This window comes from Podarcis cretensis, assembly GCF_951804945.1.
Source record: "Podarcis cretensis genome assembly, chromosome: 2".
Classification (NCBI taxonomy): Eukaryota; Metazoa; Chordata; class Lepidosauria; order Squamata; family Lacertidae; genus Podarcis; species Podarcis cretensis.
In genome coordinates, this window is record NC_137171.1 from 44,336,453 (window position 1) to 44,357,416 (window position 20,964).

Genomic DNA, 20,964 nt, shown 5'->3' on the forward strand with positions numbered 1-20,964 from the left:
ACCCCTAGTGTACATTGGATGCAGCAACATCCATTCTTATGATTGCTGCAGATGGAGGTTGGGGTGGGGTGGGGTGGGGTGTAAGGCTGCTGTGACTGCGGTATTCACTGACAACTTTATCCATGTGTAGATCAGTTCACAGTAATACTTTCTTGCCTGATTGTGGGCACATGTGATTTTTGTCTTTGCATACAGTCTAGGTTTCAGATGTAATTTTTAAGATTTCATACAGATAAAATAAAAAAGGATGTGCATAGTCCCAAGGGGTTCCCCTCCCTTGTGGGAGTAGCCAACAAATACCTATTTCCAACTCAACAGTCCCTGGATACAATCTATTCTTTCATATAAATGATACATGGGCCAGATAGAAATTTGGGGACTATGGTTTTCCTTGATAAAATGGTGATTAGGAAAAGGGTTAATCCCACTTCCTAGGTGCTATACTCCTCATCTGAATTGATTGTCCTTTAATGGAAGCCTGACATTCAACAGGAGAAACTTCCCGGCATGTAAATTGGTGAGGAAAGCTCCCAATGTCTGTTCATGAAACTATAGTTAATGACACACCTAAAATTTGCAATATTTTTGTACTCTTTTAATACAATTAATGTGTATTAGTGGAATGGTGGAGCTAACCTCTATTAGTTATTGTGGATTCAGAATAAAGGAACGATTGCTATTAATCCTCAGGAAATGAGTATATTGTGCAGACATCCTTAGAATTAACTTCCAGAAGAAGGAAAACCTCCACATGCTTTTGGAGAAGTCCAGATTCCTTCCAAACAGTAGCAGGCTGGATTTCCACTGCGTTATTGGGGAAATCTACTTTTCTTCCTACTCTGCACTGTTGAAATAGACCAAGTTCTCAGCACCAACACTTCCTCTTTATTTCTCTTACAGCATTTTGGCAACAGTCGGCACCGAATTTGACCTGCGGACTCTGCGGGCTGTTCGTGTGCTCCGGCCACTAAAGCTAGTGTCGGGAATCCCAAGTGAGTTAAGTGCACTCTTCATGTCCTGCAGCTCACCTGTAACTTATTTGAAGCACCCACCTTAGCATCTTCCTACAAGATATAACGACTGACCCAGGCAGGGGTTCTCGTCTTCCTGTGGCCCCAGTATCAACCTCTGCCCACCACCTCCTGGGAACCTACAACTTTTCTTACAGCCTTCCCATGCAACCCATATGAACCATCTTGAACCCTGTGATCATCATCAGAGGCCCTTCTTTGTGTGCCTCTTCCTAAAGAGGCAACATGAGAACAGGCCTTTTCTGTGGTTGCTCCCCATTTGTGGAATGTTCTCCCTAGGGATGCTTGCCTGGTGCCTTCATTGCATTTCCTTAGGCACCAGGCAAAAAAGTTTCTTTGTAGCCAGGCTGATTAACATTCTATGGTTTTTTAAATGTGTTTGAGGGAGGAGGGTTGTTGGGTTTTTTATGTACCTTACGTTCTCATATATTATTTTTATGTTGTGAACCACCCTGTGATTTTCAAATGAAAGGTGATTTACAAAATAAGTAAATAAATAAATAAATAAATAAATAAATAACCCAATGCCTAATCAAAGAATCTGTCCTCTCCCTGTAAAACCCAGACTCCAATCCTAGGGACACCTTCCCAGAAGTAAACACCACTGATCACAGCAGGACTTACTTTTGAGTAAACATACATAGCATTGCACTGCCACCCCTTATTCTCCTCTAGGCTCTACATGTAGGAACTAGAGCGTCAGCCAGGAGTATGGCATCACTGGATATTATTCCAAAGTTCTTGAATGCTAAGAGCGATGTCTAGAACTTGTGGAGTTTCCCATTTGTTTCCATGGGAGCTATTTGGAAATAATTTGCATGAATGAAGGCTATTCCAGTGCAAGATGGTTATCAAAAGGGACTTGGGAATATCCACATAAATTCCATACTTGGGAAGATCTTGTGACCTTCCAAAATGGCTCTTGCTTAATATCAGCCAGTTCAGGCTTCTTTCTTATTAGGATCTCTTTCCTCTAGGCTTATGGCCTCTTCTGAAAATATCATGTAGCAGAAAAAGAAATGGTCATAGATTATAGCCACATGCTGTACAGAATGAGGAATTTGTTTTCTCTCATTCTTCTGTCTCCACTACTTATGAATGCAATAAGCAGGGAGTGAATTCTAGGTTAGGGGGAATTTGCACAAAGCAGGGAGCAGTGGTCAGGTCCCTCCCTGCTCCTGTTGAAATTTAAGTACAGTATGCATACTTATGGATCTGCCTTGTGGTAATCCTGCTCTGCCCTCTGTCTTTTTCATCTAGGTTTACAAGTCGTCCTCAAGTCCATCATGAAGGCCATGATACCTCTGCTGCAAATTGGCCTCCTCCTATTTTTTGCAATCCTTATTTTTGCAATCATAGGGTTAGAATTTTATATGGGGAAATTTCACACCGCCTGCAAGGATATTATTACAGGTAGGTAAAGAGCGTCTGTTTCTCTGTGTCTGCTCCTCATCCTCATCATCCCAAGCTCAGACATAGAAGGCAGTGAGGTTGTTTTGACCCTGGATAATAGGTATCAGGCAAGCTTTTTTTTTTGCTAGGATTAAGTGGGCCAGGCTGAATATACTGAGTGAGCAAGTTTAGGGCAGGGGTGGGGAACCACTTTTGGCTAGAGGGATGGATCCAAAAAGGGTCAACACTCCTAGGATTACTTTGGTAGGTGGACAGGAACTCCCACTTGCCAATCACCTGATTTCACCTGATCTCCTGTGACATCAGACATTTCCTCTTCCATGTCTCCAAAGGAGGATTTGAGAGTGTACTTAAGAGCTCACTTCTGATAATTTATTTGTGGCTGCTGTTTGAACCTTTCCCATATCCGATGTCAAGTGATTTAAGGTGGGTGAGGCACACCCAAAACAGCCTCTTGAGCCAAACCTGTGACCTGGTGGGCCTAATTAGTTCCTTGTTACAGGGTTTCTTCTCCCCCCTCCAACTTGTGTAGGAGAAGAAATGTAGACTGGATAGAAATGTACATGTTAGGTGGTAAGCCTCCTTGCAAGATTGACCTCAGGCCAAAACAGCTCTATCTGTTTCTACAGAAGCCAGGTACAGAGAATGCTAATTGACTGATCCCTGTGATATCACCATCTCTCCCCCTTTTCATATAACTCTTTTGTTTGTTAAAACGAGTTGTGTTTTGATGGGGCTCTTTTTTAATGAATAGGGTGCTGAACAAATGTTCAAGCAACTGAACACTCCATGATATGCTTTATTACCTGCTCCTGATTACCTGCCTGGCACAGTTACAGTATAACCAGAGAGTCTCTTTTTCCTCCCTCCACAGATGAAATCAAGGAGGAAGCTCCATGTGGAACAGACGCGACATCACGCCTCTGCCCTAATGGGACCAAGTGTGAAGAATACTGGCAAGGACCCAACTACGGGATCACACAGTTCGATAACATCCTGTTTGCCGTGCTGACTGTCTTCCAGTGTATCACCATGGAAGGGTGGACTGACCTCCTATACGATGTGAGTATTATTGTTATTTATTTATACCCAGCCTTCTTCTCTCAGAGGGACTCAAGGCAGCTTACAAAGAAATATATTAAATGGTAGAACTGGCTGTATTATGGTTCTGTCTGCAGGATGTACCGTAGCAAGAAAAGCAGAAAAACAAGGACTTAAGTACAGTCATACCTTGGAAGCCGAACAGAATCTGTTCTAGAAGTCCATTCGACTTCCAAAACATTTGACTTCCAAGGTGCGGCTTCTGATTGGCTGCAGGAGCTTCCTGCAACCAACCAGAAGCCTCACCGGACGTTTGGCTTCCAAAAGAACGTTCGCAAACACTCACTTCCGGGTTTGCCACATTCAGGAGCCAAAACGTTTGGCTGCTAAGGTGTTCTTCAACCAAGGTACGACTGTAATTTGAAAATATAGTATCTCTGGGTATGTTATGAATGTAGGCAGGCATTGGCCTAATGCTGGTAGAAGAACATTGTGGCTTTTTCTATGGTATAAAGGAGTGATAAGTATAATATGAACCTAGGCATGGGAATTAGGATCTGTTCGCCACATTCCTGCCTTGTTTGTTCATTTGTTGGCTGCATACATGCATATATCCCTTTTTCGCCAACATGCTTCAGTTTCATCTGCAGTAAATACTGTTTTCCTGCAGAGTAGCAAATTAGTTTTTGCATCTGTCCCATAGCCAAGCATTCAGAGATCAGTTTCTAGAATGAAACTGTGAAGCATTCCATCTAAACCAGGAGCTGGGGGATCTCAGGTCCAGGGGCCCAATGCAGCCCTTCAGGCCCTTGGACCTCTCCCTAGGCCACCCCTTTCACTGGCCCTGCCTCATACCCTCCATGATAGTTTTTGCTTAGCTGTAAGATGTCCTTGAATTCTGATAAGGTCTCATTGTGAGTAGAAAGTAGCCTACTGTATAATGGTAAAACTTGTATTTGTTGTTCCACCCATTTTTGCCTCTGGCCCCACACATCACTGGTCTGTGGCCCTTGGAAGGTTGTCCATTAAGGAATATGGCCCTTGGGCTTAAAAATGTTCCCCAGCCCTGATCTAGACTGAATCTGGCACCTTAGTCACAGTCTCAGATGCACAGAATCCTCATTGAGCTGTAACAATTCTATCCCATTAGGAAATACCGTAATTATACTGATCAGAACTGGGAGATTTTAATTGAGAAAATAGATCTTCCCACTGGCTGCCCTCTGACCATTCAAACTAGGTTTCATAACATAGTTAATGATACATGGGACAGTGGTGGTAGAGATTTCTCAGTATCTGTTGTGGAGATTTAAGAGGTCACACAGGCAAAACGGTGCAATTACTGAGGATAGTTCGATTGCATTAGGTGCAGCACAGTCTCTCTCACACACCCAAATTATATTCCAGACCTTGAATTGAGGTCAGTAAATTCCAGTCCCAGTCCCTTACTTTTTCCTCTTTAGCACTGAGTACAGCTGGTGACTGGTTGTGTGGATAAGGCACAAGTGTCACAGCTGAACCAACATGGGGAAGAGGAATTAATCCTAAAGCCACAGGGATTCCCCTGGAGCAACTTAGGAGGCCTCCTCTTAGGACTAGTCTGCCTGTCATTAGGAAATAAGATCATTTGGAATTCAAAATATAAAAGCACTCTACACCAAAGAGGCAACATACATTTTTTGCTGGAGGTACAGTTCTAAGTCTTCCAAAGCCAGGCTGCAGAGCACAGGAGACTGATAACTTCCGTGAGTCACAACAAGCACACCTGATTCCAGAATAGCAACAGGAACCTTTATTCCATAGCAGCAGACTCTGTAATAAGAAGCAAAAGAATCTGAATTGAATTGAAATGAGATGAGATGCACCCATTTTGGGAGAGTTTATAAGGGGAGCCTTATAGGAACGTGGGGTAGCCATGGTCGCATGTCATAATGTACTGCCACTTACCTAAAACATTTAGATGAGCACAGCAAGGACTGCCTGTCCTAGATAGCTCCAAACAGCTAGAAAAAAATGAGGGAAAGAGCCTGAAAGCACTCAGGCCACCTTGTAAAAAAGAAAAAACAGCAGCAAATACATGAGCAGGAGCAGACCATGCTCAGAAAGAATTGTAGACATGCAAATTAATCTGCATATCTACATTCTGATCTGATCATGATCTATGGATGCATACTTGGAAAGGTGGCTCCAAATTGTGGAACATATGGAAATCCTCCTCTATCCCTGTTCAGGTGGCTGCACAGACTCCTAACCACTAGCTTCAGTGTCCAGAACCCATTCTAGCGTCCCAGCTGGTGGTACAGCAACCCTGTAAAAAGCCAGCCCATCCTTCTTTGACTCTGAGCTCAAGGCTGAGATTGTTAACAACAGTTCTGGGCTTTGCGCAGGGATTAAGAGGGGGGCTTTGCGCAGGGATTAAGAGTAAGAGGGGGTGTTTTGCATGCTGCTCAGCTGAGCATCTGAAAAAGAGACTCTCAGCTGTAAGGTAAAAAAGTTTGATGGCCTCTCACACTTTAATGGTAGCCACCAGTGAAGATTTGTCATTTTCCCTGTAATGTCACTTGAAATGACTCTACATCATGATGTAGTGTAATTCTGGGGCATCACAGGAAAATAAAAACGGCAGCTGCTAGCCTGTGGAGCACCAGTGAATTTCAGAATTTGTCCCCCTTATTTCATGGCCTCTGAGGAGGCAGTTTTGCTTCAGTCTAGTTTTGCAGTCCAAGCAACAGCAGAGAGTTTTGCATAAGAAATGGCATTGCTGATTCCCCCAGTTGATAATATCTGCCCTTTTAAAATCAGCTGCTAGTGGTGTCAACCTGTCTAATATAAACCTGGTTTTGTACAGCTACTGTAGATGTCTGTCCCCAGAAACAGAAGGCTACTCTGGTATGTGAGAGGATGCAGAAGCCAGGTGATCTAGGGTTGTGCACTGGTAGACCTTGGGAGCAGATAGAGGTTTAGGAGAAACAAAGAATATTAACAGGAGAGAAGCAATGCCTGGTTGCAGTGTTGGTTTGTAGAAGTCTTTTAAAAGGATAGAGCAGAGTTGGCAGAAGGCAAAGGATGGGTGAGACATGGAGAGGGAGGGAGACTGGCTGGTAGCCAGGGAGGGTGGATCACTGTAATGGAAAGAGCATTGATCAGCCATGTAAATGGCAATTGATGAGACTGGGCATGTTGAGTTTGTGTTTCAAGAAGCGTGAGGAGTGGTGAGGTCAAGAAGCCAGGAAGATGAGCACAGATTTTAAAATCTCTGGAGAAAGGGAAGAGAGCCAGGAGTCAGACACAGTTCTTGTTTACTGAAGTTGATTATGGATAGTACCAAAGGACCAGCTGTGGGGGCACCATTATGATATGTTGGTGGTACTCTCTCACATAATGTGTGGTTAAAACAAATACATCCCCATTTTGCCTGCAAAACTCATTGCCCCAGAATTGAATGTCACTTGTTAAATTCTGAGTAAGGGTAATTGTTATTGTTGAATGTTTGTTATGATCACAAGATGCAATTCCTGAGGCTACAATAATACTGTTAATATTAGTTACTGGATCATGTATGTAAACACAGCACTTCTTTCTATTCCCCCCCCCCCCAAGATTACATACCCCATTAGCAAACCATTTAAAAATGAGGAGGTGATGCAGGGACCAGGTAACTGATAGGTGACAGGAGAGCAGGAGTGGATATAAGACTCTTTCTACAGCAAAATAAAGTTGAGTGAGAAATTAGATTTGAATGCTCCCATACACCTCAATCTAAATAGTTAAAGCTCTGTAAAACATCTGAAATTGACCCTCAAACTATATTGGGAGTAGGAGAAGCCAGTGTCACAGAGCGAGGAATTCCGGAAAAGGCAAAGCCATTGGTTGTTTTTTAGTATGATATGGTAGTTGGGAAAATAGCTCCTTATAAACCTATAGCTGCCTAGGTGTAGTCCTAAGAACATAATAAGATCTCTGCAGGTTCAGAATTAAGGTCCACTCAGTCCAGTATCCTGTTTTCAGGAGACGTCAGCCAGGTGCCTCTGGCAAAACCACAAACAGGTCATGAAAGTGACAGCCTTCCCTGTTGCTGCTCTCTCAGTAACTAGTATTCAGTAGCTCACTGCCTCAGAACCATTTTATCACATTGAACCAGACCTTGGGAGGGATGTGCCAAAAGAAATTTAATTTCCATGTCCCACAAGAAGCACCAAAAGGTAAGTTTGGGGCATAAGATGCCCATTAGAGACAGGTCTCTCTTTGAGGCCTTCCTATATTGGAAACAAGACTTTCTTGTAAATTAATGTATCATCTACTACCATTTTAGTGTGTTGCTAACACTAAAAAGTTTGAACCCCATGAATCATCCCCTCCTACCTGCCCTCTTTTCAAAAGCACAGATGAGCAATATGTAAGCTATTCTTTTCCTTTTTGCCTTGTGGGTCATCAAACTAGAAATCATGGGTATTTTTTTAGAAAGAGACACGTGTTCATTCAATTATACTCACAGTCCTCCCTTAGATTCTAATTCAGTTTGGATAATGCACTTGCAATAGCAGTGAGCTATAGACTCTCTATCCCCTTTCCCACTTAGAATGCGTGTGGATATTTCATTTTGCCTCTTACCTATATATATATATATATATATATATATATATACACACACACACACACACACACACACACACACACACACACTGCAAATATATGAGTGTTATTGCTGCCACACTACCATGCTCTCCTGGAAGATGTAGTTTTGCTATGGAAGGTGAATGTGCATGAGATGCCTGCAGCAGGGTTCAGTACTTTTAAGGTTGCATACAGGTGTTCCTGCACATCGGAATGGGACAGTTTTTTCTATTGCGGGGTGAGCTCTGCTTCTCCCCTGCCTTCACTTCTTAAAGGAGGCGCATACAGTATCCAAACTGAAGCCGGTTTTTGTTACTCCTTTCCTCCTCTCCCCCACCAGCCTTCATTCAGGCATTCTACTTAAATCTCAAGCATGTGCTTGATTTGTTTGTTTTCAAGTTTTTAAAGAAAAGGCTTTCACAGAGTGTATTCACAGTCTTGTACTGCTGCTCTGAGAAATGGGAGAGGTGGCTGTTTGACTGACATAAAGCTCCATCAGTCATTGCTGTGCTTCTGCAGCAAACTGGAAGAACAGTTTTCCCCTAAGCTCAGTCCTGGGAGAAGATGGTGTTTAGCTCTAAATGCGGTGAGTGCATCTCCACAGCAGGCTCCCTGTAAAAATGGCACGTGTTTGTTTTGATTAGCAGCCATTCTATCTGGCTGCATCAGAGGAGGAGTTGAAACAGCAAAGCCTAATACAACGGCTTCACTAGGACCAGCTGCCATGTGGCTCTTCCTCTCCCAGCGTTGTCATCTGTTAGTCCTCATTTCACTTGGCTGCCTCTGGAGAAGAGGTGAGACAAATTGGCCCCAATTCATTGGCTTAGCCAGGCCCAATTGCCATTTGGCTCCTCACTTCCCAGAACTATCTCTTCAGTAGCCATTCCACCTGGTCATTAGAACAACAATAATAGAATTGTATATAAGAATTGGCTCTCTCACATTTGCGCTCTCCTTCTTCTTTTTCTTCCCTGTCTCCTTTTCCCATTTTATATTGTGGCTGTTAGACTAAACCTGTGGGCAGGGTCTGTGGTATTTTTTTGTGTGTGTGGGGGGGTGTTTTTTGTACAGCACCTATGTCTGGCTAGAAATGGGAAAATATTAGCAATAATGTATGTTTGCTAGTGTTGTTGATAATTCGGCGTAGCCACAGAATTTGGGACGACAGACATTCACATGTTGTAATATGAAACAAGATGTGATGTCTGTGTCTATTTTTCCTATGAGACAGCAGGAGAGCAGTACCAGCCAGATATCTTGGCTAATTAAATCCACAGCAGTTTGTACTTGAAAGAACCTGAGGGGCTGTTAAAACCACAGGAAACTGCCTTAAACCAAGTCTGACCCATCTAGCCTTTAAGTGCAGGGTTTTGTTTTTCCACAAATTGGCAGGGCAGGTCCTCAGATACAGATCAGGAGCATAGTATTGAGGGCTAGACCACCCCAGCTATAAACCTGATTGGAATCAGACTCCCCACAGCTGCAGTTTTGCACTACAGTGGTACCTCGGGTTACATACGCTTCAGGTTACATACGACTCCGCTAACCCAGAAATAGTGCTTCAGGTTAAGAACTTTGCTTCAGGATGAGAACAGAAATTGTGCTCCAGCAGCGCGACAGCAGCAGAAGGCCCCATTAGCTAAAGTGGTGCTTCAGGTTAAGAACAGTTTCAGGTTAAGAACGGAGCTCCAGAACAAATTAGGTACTTAATCCGAGGTACCACTGTACAAGAAAAGCCACCATGAACAAGAGGTGTGCCCCACCCTCCGGTTGTAGGCATAGGGGCCGCAATCCAGATCTGGACCACAACAAGAGGTCCTAGTTGATCCTAGTTGAAAGGCCTCATACTGGTAATTTGTGTAAAAAGCAAAACCCCTGAATAAGCATGCAATTAAATGTACAGATGCATAGCTAAATGCATAGCTTAGCCCTCAGTATTCTTCACTTACTTTGCTTTCAGGCAGGGGGTTTTCCAGCACGTAAAATGTTAATGTTTCAATAGTCTCTTTCATTTTTCTAAACACTGGGCATTCGTGACTGCATAAAGTTTCTGCTGTGCTGTAACCTTTTCAGTTGTGCTAGGCAGCATTTGCAGCAGCTGCCTGTGTTGTTTGTCTGATGGTATTTTAGCAGTGTACCCCTAAACCATCCCAATGTGAGCGGGACATCCCAGAAGCAATTGCAGCTTCTGATTGGATCTCAGACCAAAAGACCCTCTTTTTTGGTCTCACTCTCACGCAAATCAGCTGGCCCATGCCAGACTGTTGGACCAAAAGACACCCGGATTTTGGGGGACTTGCGCAAGTCACCTGGCTTGCCCACTTTCTCAGAAGTAGCTGTATTAGGAAACTGCGGGTTGTAATAATAATAATAATATTTATTTATTTATTTATACATACATACATACATACATACATACATACATACATACCCCGCCCATCTGGCTGGGTTTCCCCAGCCACTCTAATGCTAGACCTACTCAGAGTGTTGGCCCATTGAAATCAGTGGACTGAAGTTAGTCAGTGGATCTACTTTGAGTAGGATTACCATCAGATGGATTTCTTTGTATCAAGTTTCCCAAACAGCTTGAGACTGGGAAGTGCTCTACCCATGGAATTCACACTCTGTTCCATGAGCTAATCAAGCTAATGCAGACAGCAGAGCTCGCTGTCCCAGGATTGTCTCTCATTATATTCCCCACTGGCTTCCAAGAGAATTTGTGGCAGCCAGCAATGCTCTGTGAGTCAGTGGCCATGAATCCCTCCAAGACAGCACTGGGGTGAGGAGACTGCACTTTGCACCAGTATTCATGGAACTATTTATTGGAACCCTGGGAGTGAATTTCAGTGAACAAATTTGCTAAATGTCTCCATGTTAGTGTGTGCGCACTAAATGTTTGACAGACATGGGTGTGTGGCTCTAGTTAGAAATGGGAAAACTAAGCAGTGAGTGTTAACTCCTCAAAGGCAAGCAGCACACTATGGCTATTATTGCTGCCTGCCCAGGAATGCAGATATGGAGTGGGGCTGTCAAGCAACTGGCAGGCCCCAGAACATGGCTGGTGGGCTGCCTTTGGTTTGGTGGGTCGCAAGTTGTTCAGGCCTGCCCTAGAGGGTGGCAACTGCACCTTAAGCTTTGGTTACCAGGAAGAGGAGAAATTTGAAAAGTCGGTCCATTCTCCTTTCAGACCCTGATTTGATTTGCATAATTGCTCACTCTTAGAGCAACTACATACTACCAGGAGTCTGTCACTTTTGTTAGAAAGAAGTGGAGTAAAAGCTTTATGTCCTCTTATCCCCTAAAATGGAGACCACCCTACTATTGGAAGAGGGGCACTGGGTGGGGTGGGGGGAGGCAGATTGTTTGGGGTGAATTAATTCGAAACTGGCAGTCTCAGCCAGCAATAAAAAATCACTTTAAGAATCAAAACAGCACAGTCTACAGGGGCCTGAAAGAGGAAGATGCATGTTAGGGAAATGAGAAGCGAAAAAGAGAGAGCACTTTCAAATTATAGATTGGCATGACCTTTCCCAACAGCTTTGATTTGATAGAGATCTCTGAAAAAGCCAAGCAGTGGAGAAGATCCACGATATATGCTTAAGTCCGCTGGAGCTGTCTGCTCTGCAGGAATCTGTTGTTGCACTCACTTCTGCTTTCTCAAGAAGGCTTTTCACAATGAGCTGGATTACGCTGATTAATCATCTGTGCTTGTGTGGCATGTGGATCATTTAGCCTTGATGCTTTCTTGGATCAGTCTATCCCCACAATTTAGTTCGAGTGTTATTATTTAGATTTTCACTACGCTTTAGCCTAAAAATAAAATTAAAAAGGCAGAGAAGCAGGGTACAAAGTTGTCCCTATCCCATTCTTTACAATAAACACGATAAAGTAATTACAAGCTACTCTCAACATGCTGGGGTTATGTTCTGGGGATAGTACTTAAAGCCAAAATCCCATATAGTCCAAAACACATTGGGTTCAAAGATTTTTGCCCCTTGCTGCCTGCCCCCTTTCCGACCCCTTTTTAATTAAATTTGCCAAGCATGTAAAGTTGAATGCACACAGGTTAAATGTGCTTAAGTTGCGAGTCACCTGTGCTAAATATTTTTAATTCTGCATAACAAGATTTTATGATCCTGCAGTTAATGCAGCACATGCACAAACACTGCCAGTATTCCAGTGCTAACTGCAAGTCTGGCACTAACTTTATTTGCTTTTAGGCAGCAGTTAAAAACTCATCCCTTTGTCCAAGCTTTTGGCAGGGAGAGGTTTTGGGGAGATGCAGCCAATACTAGTTGTCTTGTTGCAAGTAGTCATTTGAAATTTGAGTTTTATTTATGTGACAGGTGATGGTTATTTATAACATATTTTGATTATATTATGTGACCCACCCTTGGATCTCCTTGTGATGAAGAAAGATGCAGTACAAATTTATTAAATAAATAAGCCCAACGCTGCTTCAGGTGTTTAGACTGCATTTCTTCATTTCACTTTTTAATTTGTATACTCCCTTTCTGTATTGCTATACACAAGCCACTTTGCAATCTGAAGAAACAACAAAATACACAACAAAGATCACACATCCTTATAACAGTCTAATTCAATACAAGTAAGTCATTTTAAAAATGACTTAAAATAAAAACTTATAAAAAAAAGTAATACAGTGGTACCTCGGAAGTTGAACTGAATCCGTTCTGGAAATCCATTCGACTTCCAAAACGTTCGGAAACCAAGCTCCTGCAGCCAAATGGAAGCAGTGGAAGTTGCGTTGGATGTTCGGGTTCCAAAGAACATTCGCAAACCGGAAGACTCACTTCCAGATTTGCGGCATTCGGGAGCCGAAACGTTTGACTCGCAAGGCACTCGGGATCCAAGGTACGACTCTCCACTTAGAATATATTATACAATAAACTCTCGAAATATCAGTAAATAATAATTCAACAGAAATTAACTGTCAACCATTACGATAAATCATTCCTAAACTATAATCAATAAAAACAACAGCAAAGACACAATGCATAAATTACCACAGTACATAAAAGGCCATGTAAAAAGATTGAACTGAGCACAAAGTCACATAAATTATAAAATCACAAAATGCCCTAACATAACTGGTGCAGTAGGTTTGGTGAGTTTCCAAGCGGGTGAGGGAAGGATACCCCTCCACTCACAGTTCTTTCTCCAGCCTCTTCCCCCTTCTCCTCCAGCTGCATGTTTACCTGAGAGTAAGCCCCATTGAGCAGAGCTGGAGTTTTCAACAGAAGTGAGTTCTACAGTTATGCACCATCTAGTGGAATTCCTTCTCATCATACTGACCTGGTAGATCCTATGGCCCAGATTCAGCTAACCCAGTACATTAAGTGGAAGCCAACATCAGGGCTTTCCTCATCTCTTCCCAACACACACCTCTCCCAAATCCTTTCTGAAGAGTAAGGTGAACCCTCAGAACAGCACATAAGGGGAGGAGAGGAGGATTGCTTTGTCTGGCAAGCGGGAATGCTTGTGCTGATATAACAATCAGAAGAGCAAAGAAATGATTTGGGGGAGATGGGGGGGCTTCTGCTTTTTTTAGTCTCTGGGGTGGAGATGGTGAGGCTCTGTTTAAATTGCATATTTAAAGAAGAAACATCCACTTCAATGGCTTTCTGCTATAGTACTTTCCCTCCATGTTCTCAGATCACTTTCCTGTGCCCACCTTGTCCTCTTTTCTCTGTGTCCTGTGCGTTTCTGAAGGTGCCCTGGATAACTAACCAGCACATCTTTTCATTCCTAGCCTCTTGGGAAAGGAAACTAGTTTCTTTCTACCCAAATTGGTTTCATTACTCTCCTGTGCCTTCCCACCCCCAACCCCCATGTAGGTCTCCTATAAGCTTTTTGAAAGCGGTTGTGTTCCTTCTCCCTGTAGGCTCTCTAAAAATGTAACATGGCTGGAGTTTATGCATATAACCGTTTCCAAGAAAGAATAGGGCATCAGTGATTCTCTTTCTTTCCTAGATCCAGTTCACCCAACCACAGAATCATAGAATTGTAGAGTTGGAAGGGACCATGAGAGTCATCTAGTCCAACCCCTGCAATGCGGGAATCTTTTGCCCAACATGGGACTCAAACCCACAAGCCCGAAATTAAGAGTCTCATGGTCTGTGGACTAAGCTATTTACTTGATGAATGCAGCATCAGGTTATTTATTTAATTTTTTATTTGGTGTGTTTATTACCCGCCCTTCACAAAAAGTCCTAAGCTACCTTATATCACAATAAAAGAGTAGAATACAGTATAGAGATAATCAACAGTTAAAACAGCAATCAACATATAATTGATTATGACCCCTTTGATGACTTATTCCAAGGATGGGCAACCTGCAGCCCTCTAGATCGGAGCTTCCCAAACTGCGTGTTATAACATGTTAATGTGTAGGTGTCTCATGCAAACGCTCCCCACGCTCCTCCCGGGGCTGGAAAGGGGTGAATTTAACCTCCAGTTTCCTAGTAAAACTGAATTACTGTGTCATGAAATGATGCATGTCTAAAAAGTGTGTCACCAGCATGAAAAGTTTGGAAAGCTCTGCTCTAGATGTTGATGAACTACAGCTTCTATCATTCTTGACCATTAACTATGCTGGCTGGGACTGATGGGATACCAGGACAGCCATGGCTCAGACCCCCTGACTTTCTCTGTCTTTCCCAAACCCATTGTCAGATGGAACCAATCTGTACATGGGGTCAGCTCATATACACATTGAGCTATCATGGGAAAGGAAAGCAATATTCTACTTCCAAAGGAGAACTCATTCGAACACTTGTATTATACTAGCAAACTGTATTTTAATATTTTGGGAAGTGAAGTCAAGAGAAAATATAGTAGAGGGCATCTTCTCTCAGGGAGATACCGTAATTCATTGGGCCCCTGTGGATATTGATGAGCTGGACTCCCTCAATCCACTTGGACTGTGCCAATGGACTATGTGCCTTTACAACAGACCTGTCTGCCTATTTGTAGCACCTTGGGGCATTCTACATACCCATTGTTTGCATCCCTTTCCCACATCTATATGGGAACATCTAACACTTGCTGTAGCCAGGGGGAGAGATAATGCCTGCATCATTACAACTACATAATGCCACCAGCTTTTCTAGCCTGTAGCAGCCATTCATGCTATATGGGTCACCTATTCTGTCTGACATGCCTTCTCAGCATATGAATTTCTGGGAGAGTGAATTATTTCTGTGCTTTTGCTACGGAACTCAGTGAACAGTAGATTGAGGGTGGGATGCAGGGACTGACGACAGAAACAGAGCAAAATTAGAGATGGAAGAAGGGCATAGGGAGGATTGAGAAATGGAAGTGCAGAGAGATCTGTGGAGAGGTAAAATATGGGGCAGGCAGACCAACCTGTGGTTGTGGAAAAAGAAGAGAGACCACTATTGGATGAAAAAGCAGGCTATCATGTTGTGTCGAGAGACCTATGGAGTGAGGAAAGGGGGATAGTGGTGAGGTGGAAGTGTGGAAGTGTGGAGTGATTTGTGGGTAGGAAACTGAAAAAGAAGGGGTAACTGAGAGATGGAGTGCAGACCAAGAAGAGAACATGTGCATTGCTATGGGGTGCTGTGGAGTGGAAAGAGAGAGAAAGAGATGCCCGTAGTAGTGTTAAGAGAGAAGATATTGAGAAAAAGGGAGGTTTGACATGAGAATAGAAAACCCTACATAAAAATGGTGGCAAAATGTGTTTTTTTGTGGGCATTATAGTGAAACAGTTTGTAAGTAAGAGATAGTACAAAATACAACAATGGCCCTTAGGGTGATTTCACTTGTGTCCTGCTGAACAGCTGCATGCTTCTTATTCTGATAAAGGTGTTCTTGGGCAGTAGAAACACAATTTCCACTTTTTTGTTGAAGGCAATACTTCACATTTGTCCCAAGCAGTACTTCTGTTGCTGGGATACTGTATTATTTTCCTGGTGTTTGGGGGACGTTAGATTTTTATTACCAGCAAGGGTTGTATGATTGCAAATTGGATCGCCTTTTAGAATGTGGCTTCATGAACATCTAAAGCATCTGTTGGAAACCTCAGTATTTTCCCCAAGGGGCAAATAGCACCTTTGAGGGGTAATTTAAATCAAGAAAACAGTACAGGGGAGAAAGAGTCATCATCCTGCCCTGCACCTTCAGTCCTGATTAGATTCCCTTCCCAGCTGCTATGAACTCAAAAAACCAAGCACAGGCAACCCTGATCATGGAGTTCCTACAATATGCAGTTAGGGTACACATATCTTAATTGTCTGGATAAGTCTACAGAGTTCTCGCACAATGAATCAATAGAGTTATCACTGATGTAGAACCAAGTTGAACCCAATGAGTTTGCCTTCTCCAGAAGCTCAAAATAAATGTGAATAATTGTCGCCTATGTGCTGTACGGGTTGCACAAAATAAATGTTAGGCAGAGACAATGGTTTGTTGGTTTGTTGGTTTGTTGCATTTATCTACCACCTTTCTGTGAAGGGGGTTTACAGTTTTAAAATAGTAAAACAAATAAATGATGTAAAATGTAGAAGGAGAAATTCTACAGTGCTCTAAGGCAAGCATTTTGGCCCTGGGCTTCCTTAGACAAATTTCATGCATTTGAATTAATACATGAATCTGTGCAGAGGCCATTTTAGTGTGCTTTAGCTCCTCTACTAAATTTAGATCCTCTGGGAAGTACTTCACCCCAAACCAGAGGTTGATTATTAACAGAGGAGCTGTCTACAAAAATACCCCAATAGATAACCCCCTAAACCAGCTTTTCCTAACCTTGGGCTATTCAAATGTTTTAGATTATAACTCCTATCATACCTTTTAAATAGCCATGCTAGCTGGGGCTCCAAAACTCCTGGAGGGCACCAGGTTGAGGACATCTGCCCTAAACTTGCTCTGTAACCTGATACTAATCATATGCATCAACGAGTTATTCTTTCATCCCAGGACAAGTTGTCATGTGAACAATAGCTGGGTAGATTATGGCAGATGTGAAGTTCAGTTTCACTTTTAAAAAAAAGAAAGCAGAGGCCTATGAATGATGCAAGATAATCAGCAACAAGAGGGTATGAATAACCTCAAAATAGCAACCCTTGAGATAGCAACCTTTAGTTCTTGACCATGCAAATAAGCCCAGGATGTGAACTGAGTTTTCACTGTGTACATGATCCACACAGTGGATTTCTTGACGTCTCAGTCCTACTCCTTACCCACCCACCCATTTGCAGTTATGAGGATAACACTGAGCTTTCTTTCACGTCCGCCCCCCCCCCATCTGCCCCAGATAACTAAGATAAGAAATATAGTGTGCTTGGGATTCTCAGAAGCCCTAAATAAATGCTAAATCTTACTATTTTTAACACCGTTCACCTCAGAGAGCTCCAGTGTAAGTGATGAGGTAGAAACTGTGTGAGGTTTAAATTGTTCTTGCACCTGTCATGAGTCAACAGTTGTGTCAGATATTTGTGTGGGAAGAATATGGTTAGACATAGAAGCCTCTCAAGTGACTGTGGAGTCCTTTATGTGCTAAGTCACCTGGCTGTTCAGTGCACTCTTGAAGGCTGGGGTTCACCAGCTGCCACAGTTGCACAATATCTTTTTGTTCCTCAACCTATAGTTAGAAGGGAGAAATGGGGACAAGGAGTTGTTAGTGGCTCACATATATGCAATCCATACAAAGCTCCTACTTCTAGTGCCCTACAGCCACTGCCGAGTAGCCAGGCTTCACAAAAGGGTCCGTTCCATTAGCACATTCCTTGGGGCAAACCTGTGACCCGTTGCTAATGTTGACTTTCAAGGTACAGAGGAGAGGCAAGCTACTTTCTGCTGCGGAACTATCTGCATACAAGCAAAGCATGACTGGAATTCTATTGCAGGAGGCATTTGATAGCAGGGCATGGAGCAAGGACGAAATAGTTTCTGTTGATGGTGTCAGTAAGACAGAGAAGGACCAAAGAAGACTCATTTCTGTACTTGCCTTAATAGATGAAAGAAGAATCCTGGTTCTGGAAGTTGTCTTGTTTAGGAACTAGGACAAAAACCCCCAGAAAGCTACGACTTCCAGGTTCTAGTTACAGTTGTTACAGGGAAGAACTTTCTAGCACAGACCTTAACTTAAAGTTCATGTTTTATGGGCCACCAGTTCTGTTGAGATGTAAAATTGGGTTGTTCACCTTTGCAAGAAGTTCACCAGTTTCCTGTTTCCATCACCTTTGCTGCTACAGTCTTTTACATACTCATGAAATGTAACAACCCAACGATCTAATGCAGAGCTTTCCCAAGTTGGGTCTCCAGCTGTTGTTAGACTACAACTCCCATCATCCCTGACCACTGGCCCTGGTAGCTAGGGAAATGGGAGCTGTAGACCCAACAGCTGTAGACCCAACTTTAGGAAACCCTGTTCTAATGGAAACCAAGCAATGGGCTTAGAAACAATATCTCTTGAGCCTTTCCCCTTGACATACAAATTGTCTCATACAGAATCAGACCATTGGTCCAACTAGTCTCTACTGCTCTGAAGGCCAGACTAGATGTGCACTTAACACATGGTAGACTGTAGCTTATTTTGTTTTCTTAAGTAAGGACAAGGGCAAGGGAGACCCAATTCTTACTGTAAAGGCAGTTCATGAGAAATGAAGTCTTATATCTGCACCCCACTACTGAGATTGGAATGGAGATCATTGCCTCTCCCTCCCCCAAATATATTGTATCTTAAAGGACTAGGGGAAAGTCCATTTGCACCAATGATTCCCCCCCACACACACACACACTTAAAGCTCCTAGTCCCACAATTAGTGGCAACAGTTATGGCATGGAATCTTCATTTCAGTCTTAGTGGGAAGTGGAGAGATAATCCCCTCCTACCGCGTGTTGTCTTTACAGTGAGAATTGCTCCTATAATTAGTGAAGAAAAAACAATATGCATAACAACCTACAATCTATTTAAGTGCCTACTAGTTTGGCTTAGCCAGCCATACTCCAAAGACTCAAGCATAGATATATCCTAGCCCAGCTATTGGAGAAGCTTCAAATGGAGATGCCTGGGACCTATCACAGGAAAAGCATATGCTCTGTCATTGAGCTATGGACCCTATCTTCCAACATCAGTGCTGAGGTATGTGCTGTTCATGTATGAGGGGCCAGCTTCAATCCTAGCATCTCTAAAGACCTCAACCCGAGACCATTGATTGCTGACAACTCTGCTGTAGGTCAGCCACTGGACTACCTCATTTTAAGGCTGCTTCTTGTAACCTACGTCTTATACTCACGCGTAAATCCAGGGGGAAGGGACGTAGCTCAGTGGAAGAGCATCTGCCATGCATGCAGAAAGCCCCAGGTTAAATCACCAGGTAAGCCTGGGAAGGACACCTGTGTGAAATCCCCAAGAGCTTCTGCCAGTTAGTGTAGACAATACTGACCTTGATGGATCAAAGGCCTGACTTAGTGGCCTGGTTCTCATGTTACACTATGTCAAACTCTGGCTTAATGTGTACATGTGAGTGCACAGGTACTCAGGGAGGAGAGTGGGCATTTAGCTCATCTGCAAAGATACAGGTTTATTGAATAACAACCTCACTATCGACTCTTTCTATTGGTAGTTAGAGTGACAGTTGCAGTCGTCGTGAATGAACCAGATTTCCTTGTGATCACATCTGAGGTATTCCTGTACCTAAGAATTCAGGAGGTATCAAGGTGGATTGTTCTTACACCACATACTTGGTTCAGCTTGCCCATTCCTGTGTTCTTGGGCTACCTTCCAAGCATTGATTTAGGAACCTTGCTTTAAGGCCTATTCCGAATGTTTTCCATGCAAAATGTGTTCCTTTATGTTACCATCCTATAACTTCACCCTCTCTGTCTTCCTCCTGTAGAGTAACGATGCCTCAGGGAGCGCTTGGAACTGGCTATACTTCATCCCCCTCATCATCATTGGATCCTTTTTTATGCTCAACCTTGTGCTGGGGGTGCTTTCTGGGTAAGTATGTAGCACACCTGTCCTAGACAGAGCTTGGAATTGCCTTTCTCAGCCCTGCAAATGAAATGAAGTTTAACAGCAACTGAACACCATGACAGGGTTATTTATCTCCTTGACATCTGATGGGATGGCATTCCACAAGGTGGGTGCCACTACTGAGAAGGCCCTCTGCCTGGTTCCCTGTAACTTCACTTCTCGCAGTGAGGGAACCGCCAGAAGGCCCTTTGAGCTGGATCTCAGTGTCTGAGCTATACAATGTGGAGTGGAGATATTTCTTCAGGTATGCATCTGATTGGCCATTGTGGGAAAAGAAGTCTAGGCTACATAGGCCTTTGGTCTGATCCAGAAAAGTTCTTCTTATCTCCTCTTATTCCTCTTGTGATTCAGCCATGGTCATGGAGAACCTCTAGCAATCTGTCCCATTCTTACCTACAGGGAGTTTGCCAAAGAAAGGGAGCGGGTGGAGAACCGGCGAGCATTTCTGAAGCTGAGAAGACAGCAGCAGATTGAACGGGAGCTCAATGGCTATATGGAGTGGATCTCCAAAGCAGGCAAGTACCGCTCCATGTCTTAATCCCACATGCCCTCTTCTGGTATTTGCTGCACTTCCTGGCTTTTCTCTTGGAAGCTGACTTAAAAAATTTATCCTCTGGTTTGAGTGTGACAGCCAGGTTATTCTTCTTCTCCACATTGCTACCTTTATGACCAACAAAATCTACACTACAAGTTCAGCTCAAGTGTTTTGGAATTGCTGATTTCTCAGCTTTGCGTTATGGGAAACTCCCACAATCTTGCCTGTCTCTGTAGTAGAGACTGACTGGTGTGTTAAGCCAGGCTTTGAACTGGTGTACATGTGAACATGAAGTTTATCAAAAAGTG

At 43.2% G+C, this 20,964-nt stretch overlaps 1 protein-coding gene across 1 annotated transcript in view; it reads left to right on the forward strand.

Annotated features, from left to right (window-relative positions):
* The window catches only part of CACNA1A (calcium voltage-gated channel subunit alpha1 A), a 253,604-nt gene that overhangs the window by 113,409 nt on the left and 119,231 nt on the right, over window positions 1-20,964 (forward strand). The window contains exons 6-10 of the mRNA XM_079966539.1: window positions 901-992; window positions 2,292-2,444; window positions 3,319-3,506; window positions 19,982-20,085; window positions 20,521-20,636. Of these exons, the coding sequence (XP_079822665.1) occupies window positions 901-992; window positions 2,292-2,444; window positions 3,319-3,506; window positions 19,982-20,085; window positions 20,521-20,636 (653 nt within the window). The remainder of the gene's footprint in view (window positions 1-900; window positions 993-2,291; window positions 2,445-3,318; window positions 3,507-19,981; window positions 20,086-20,520; window positions 20,637-20,964) is intronic.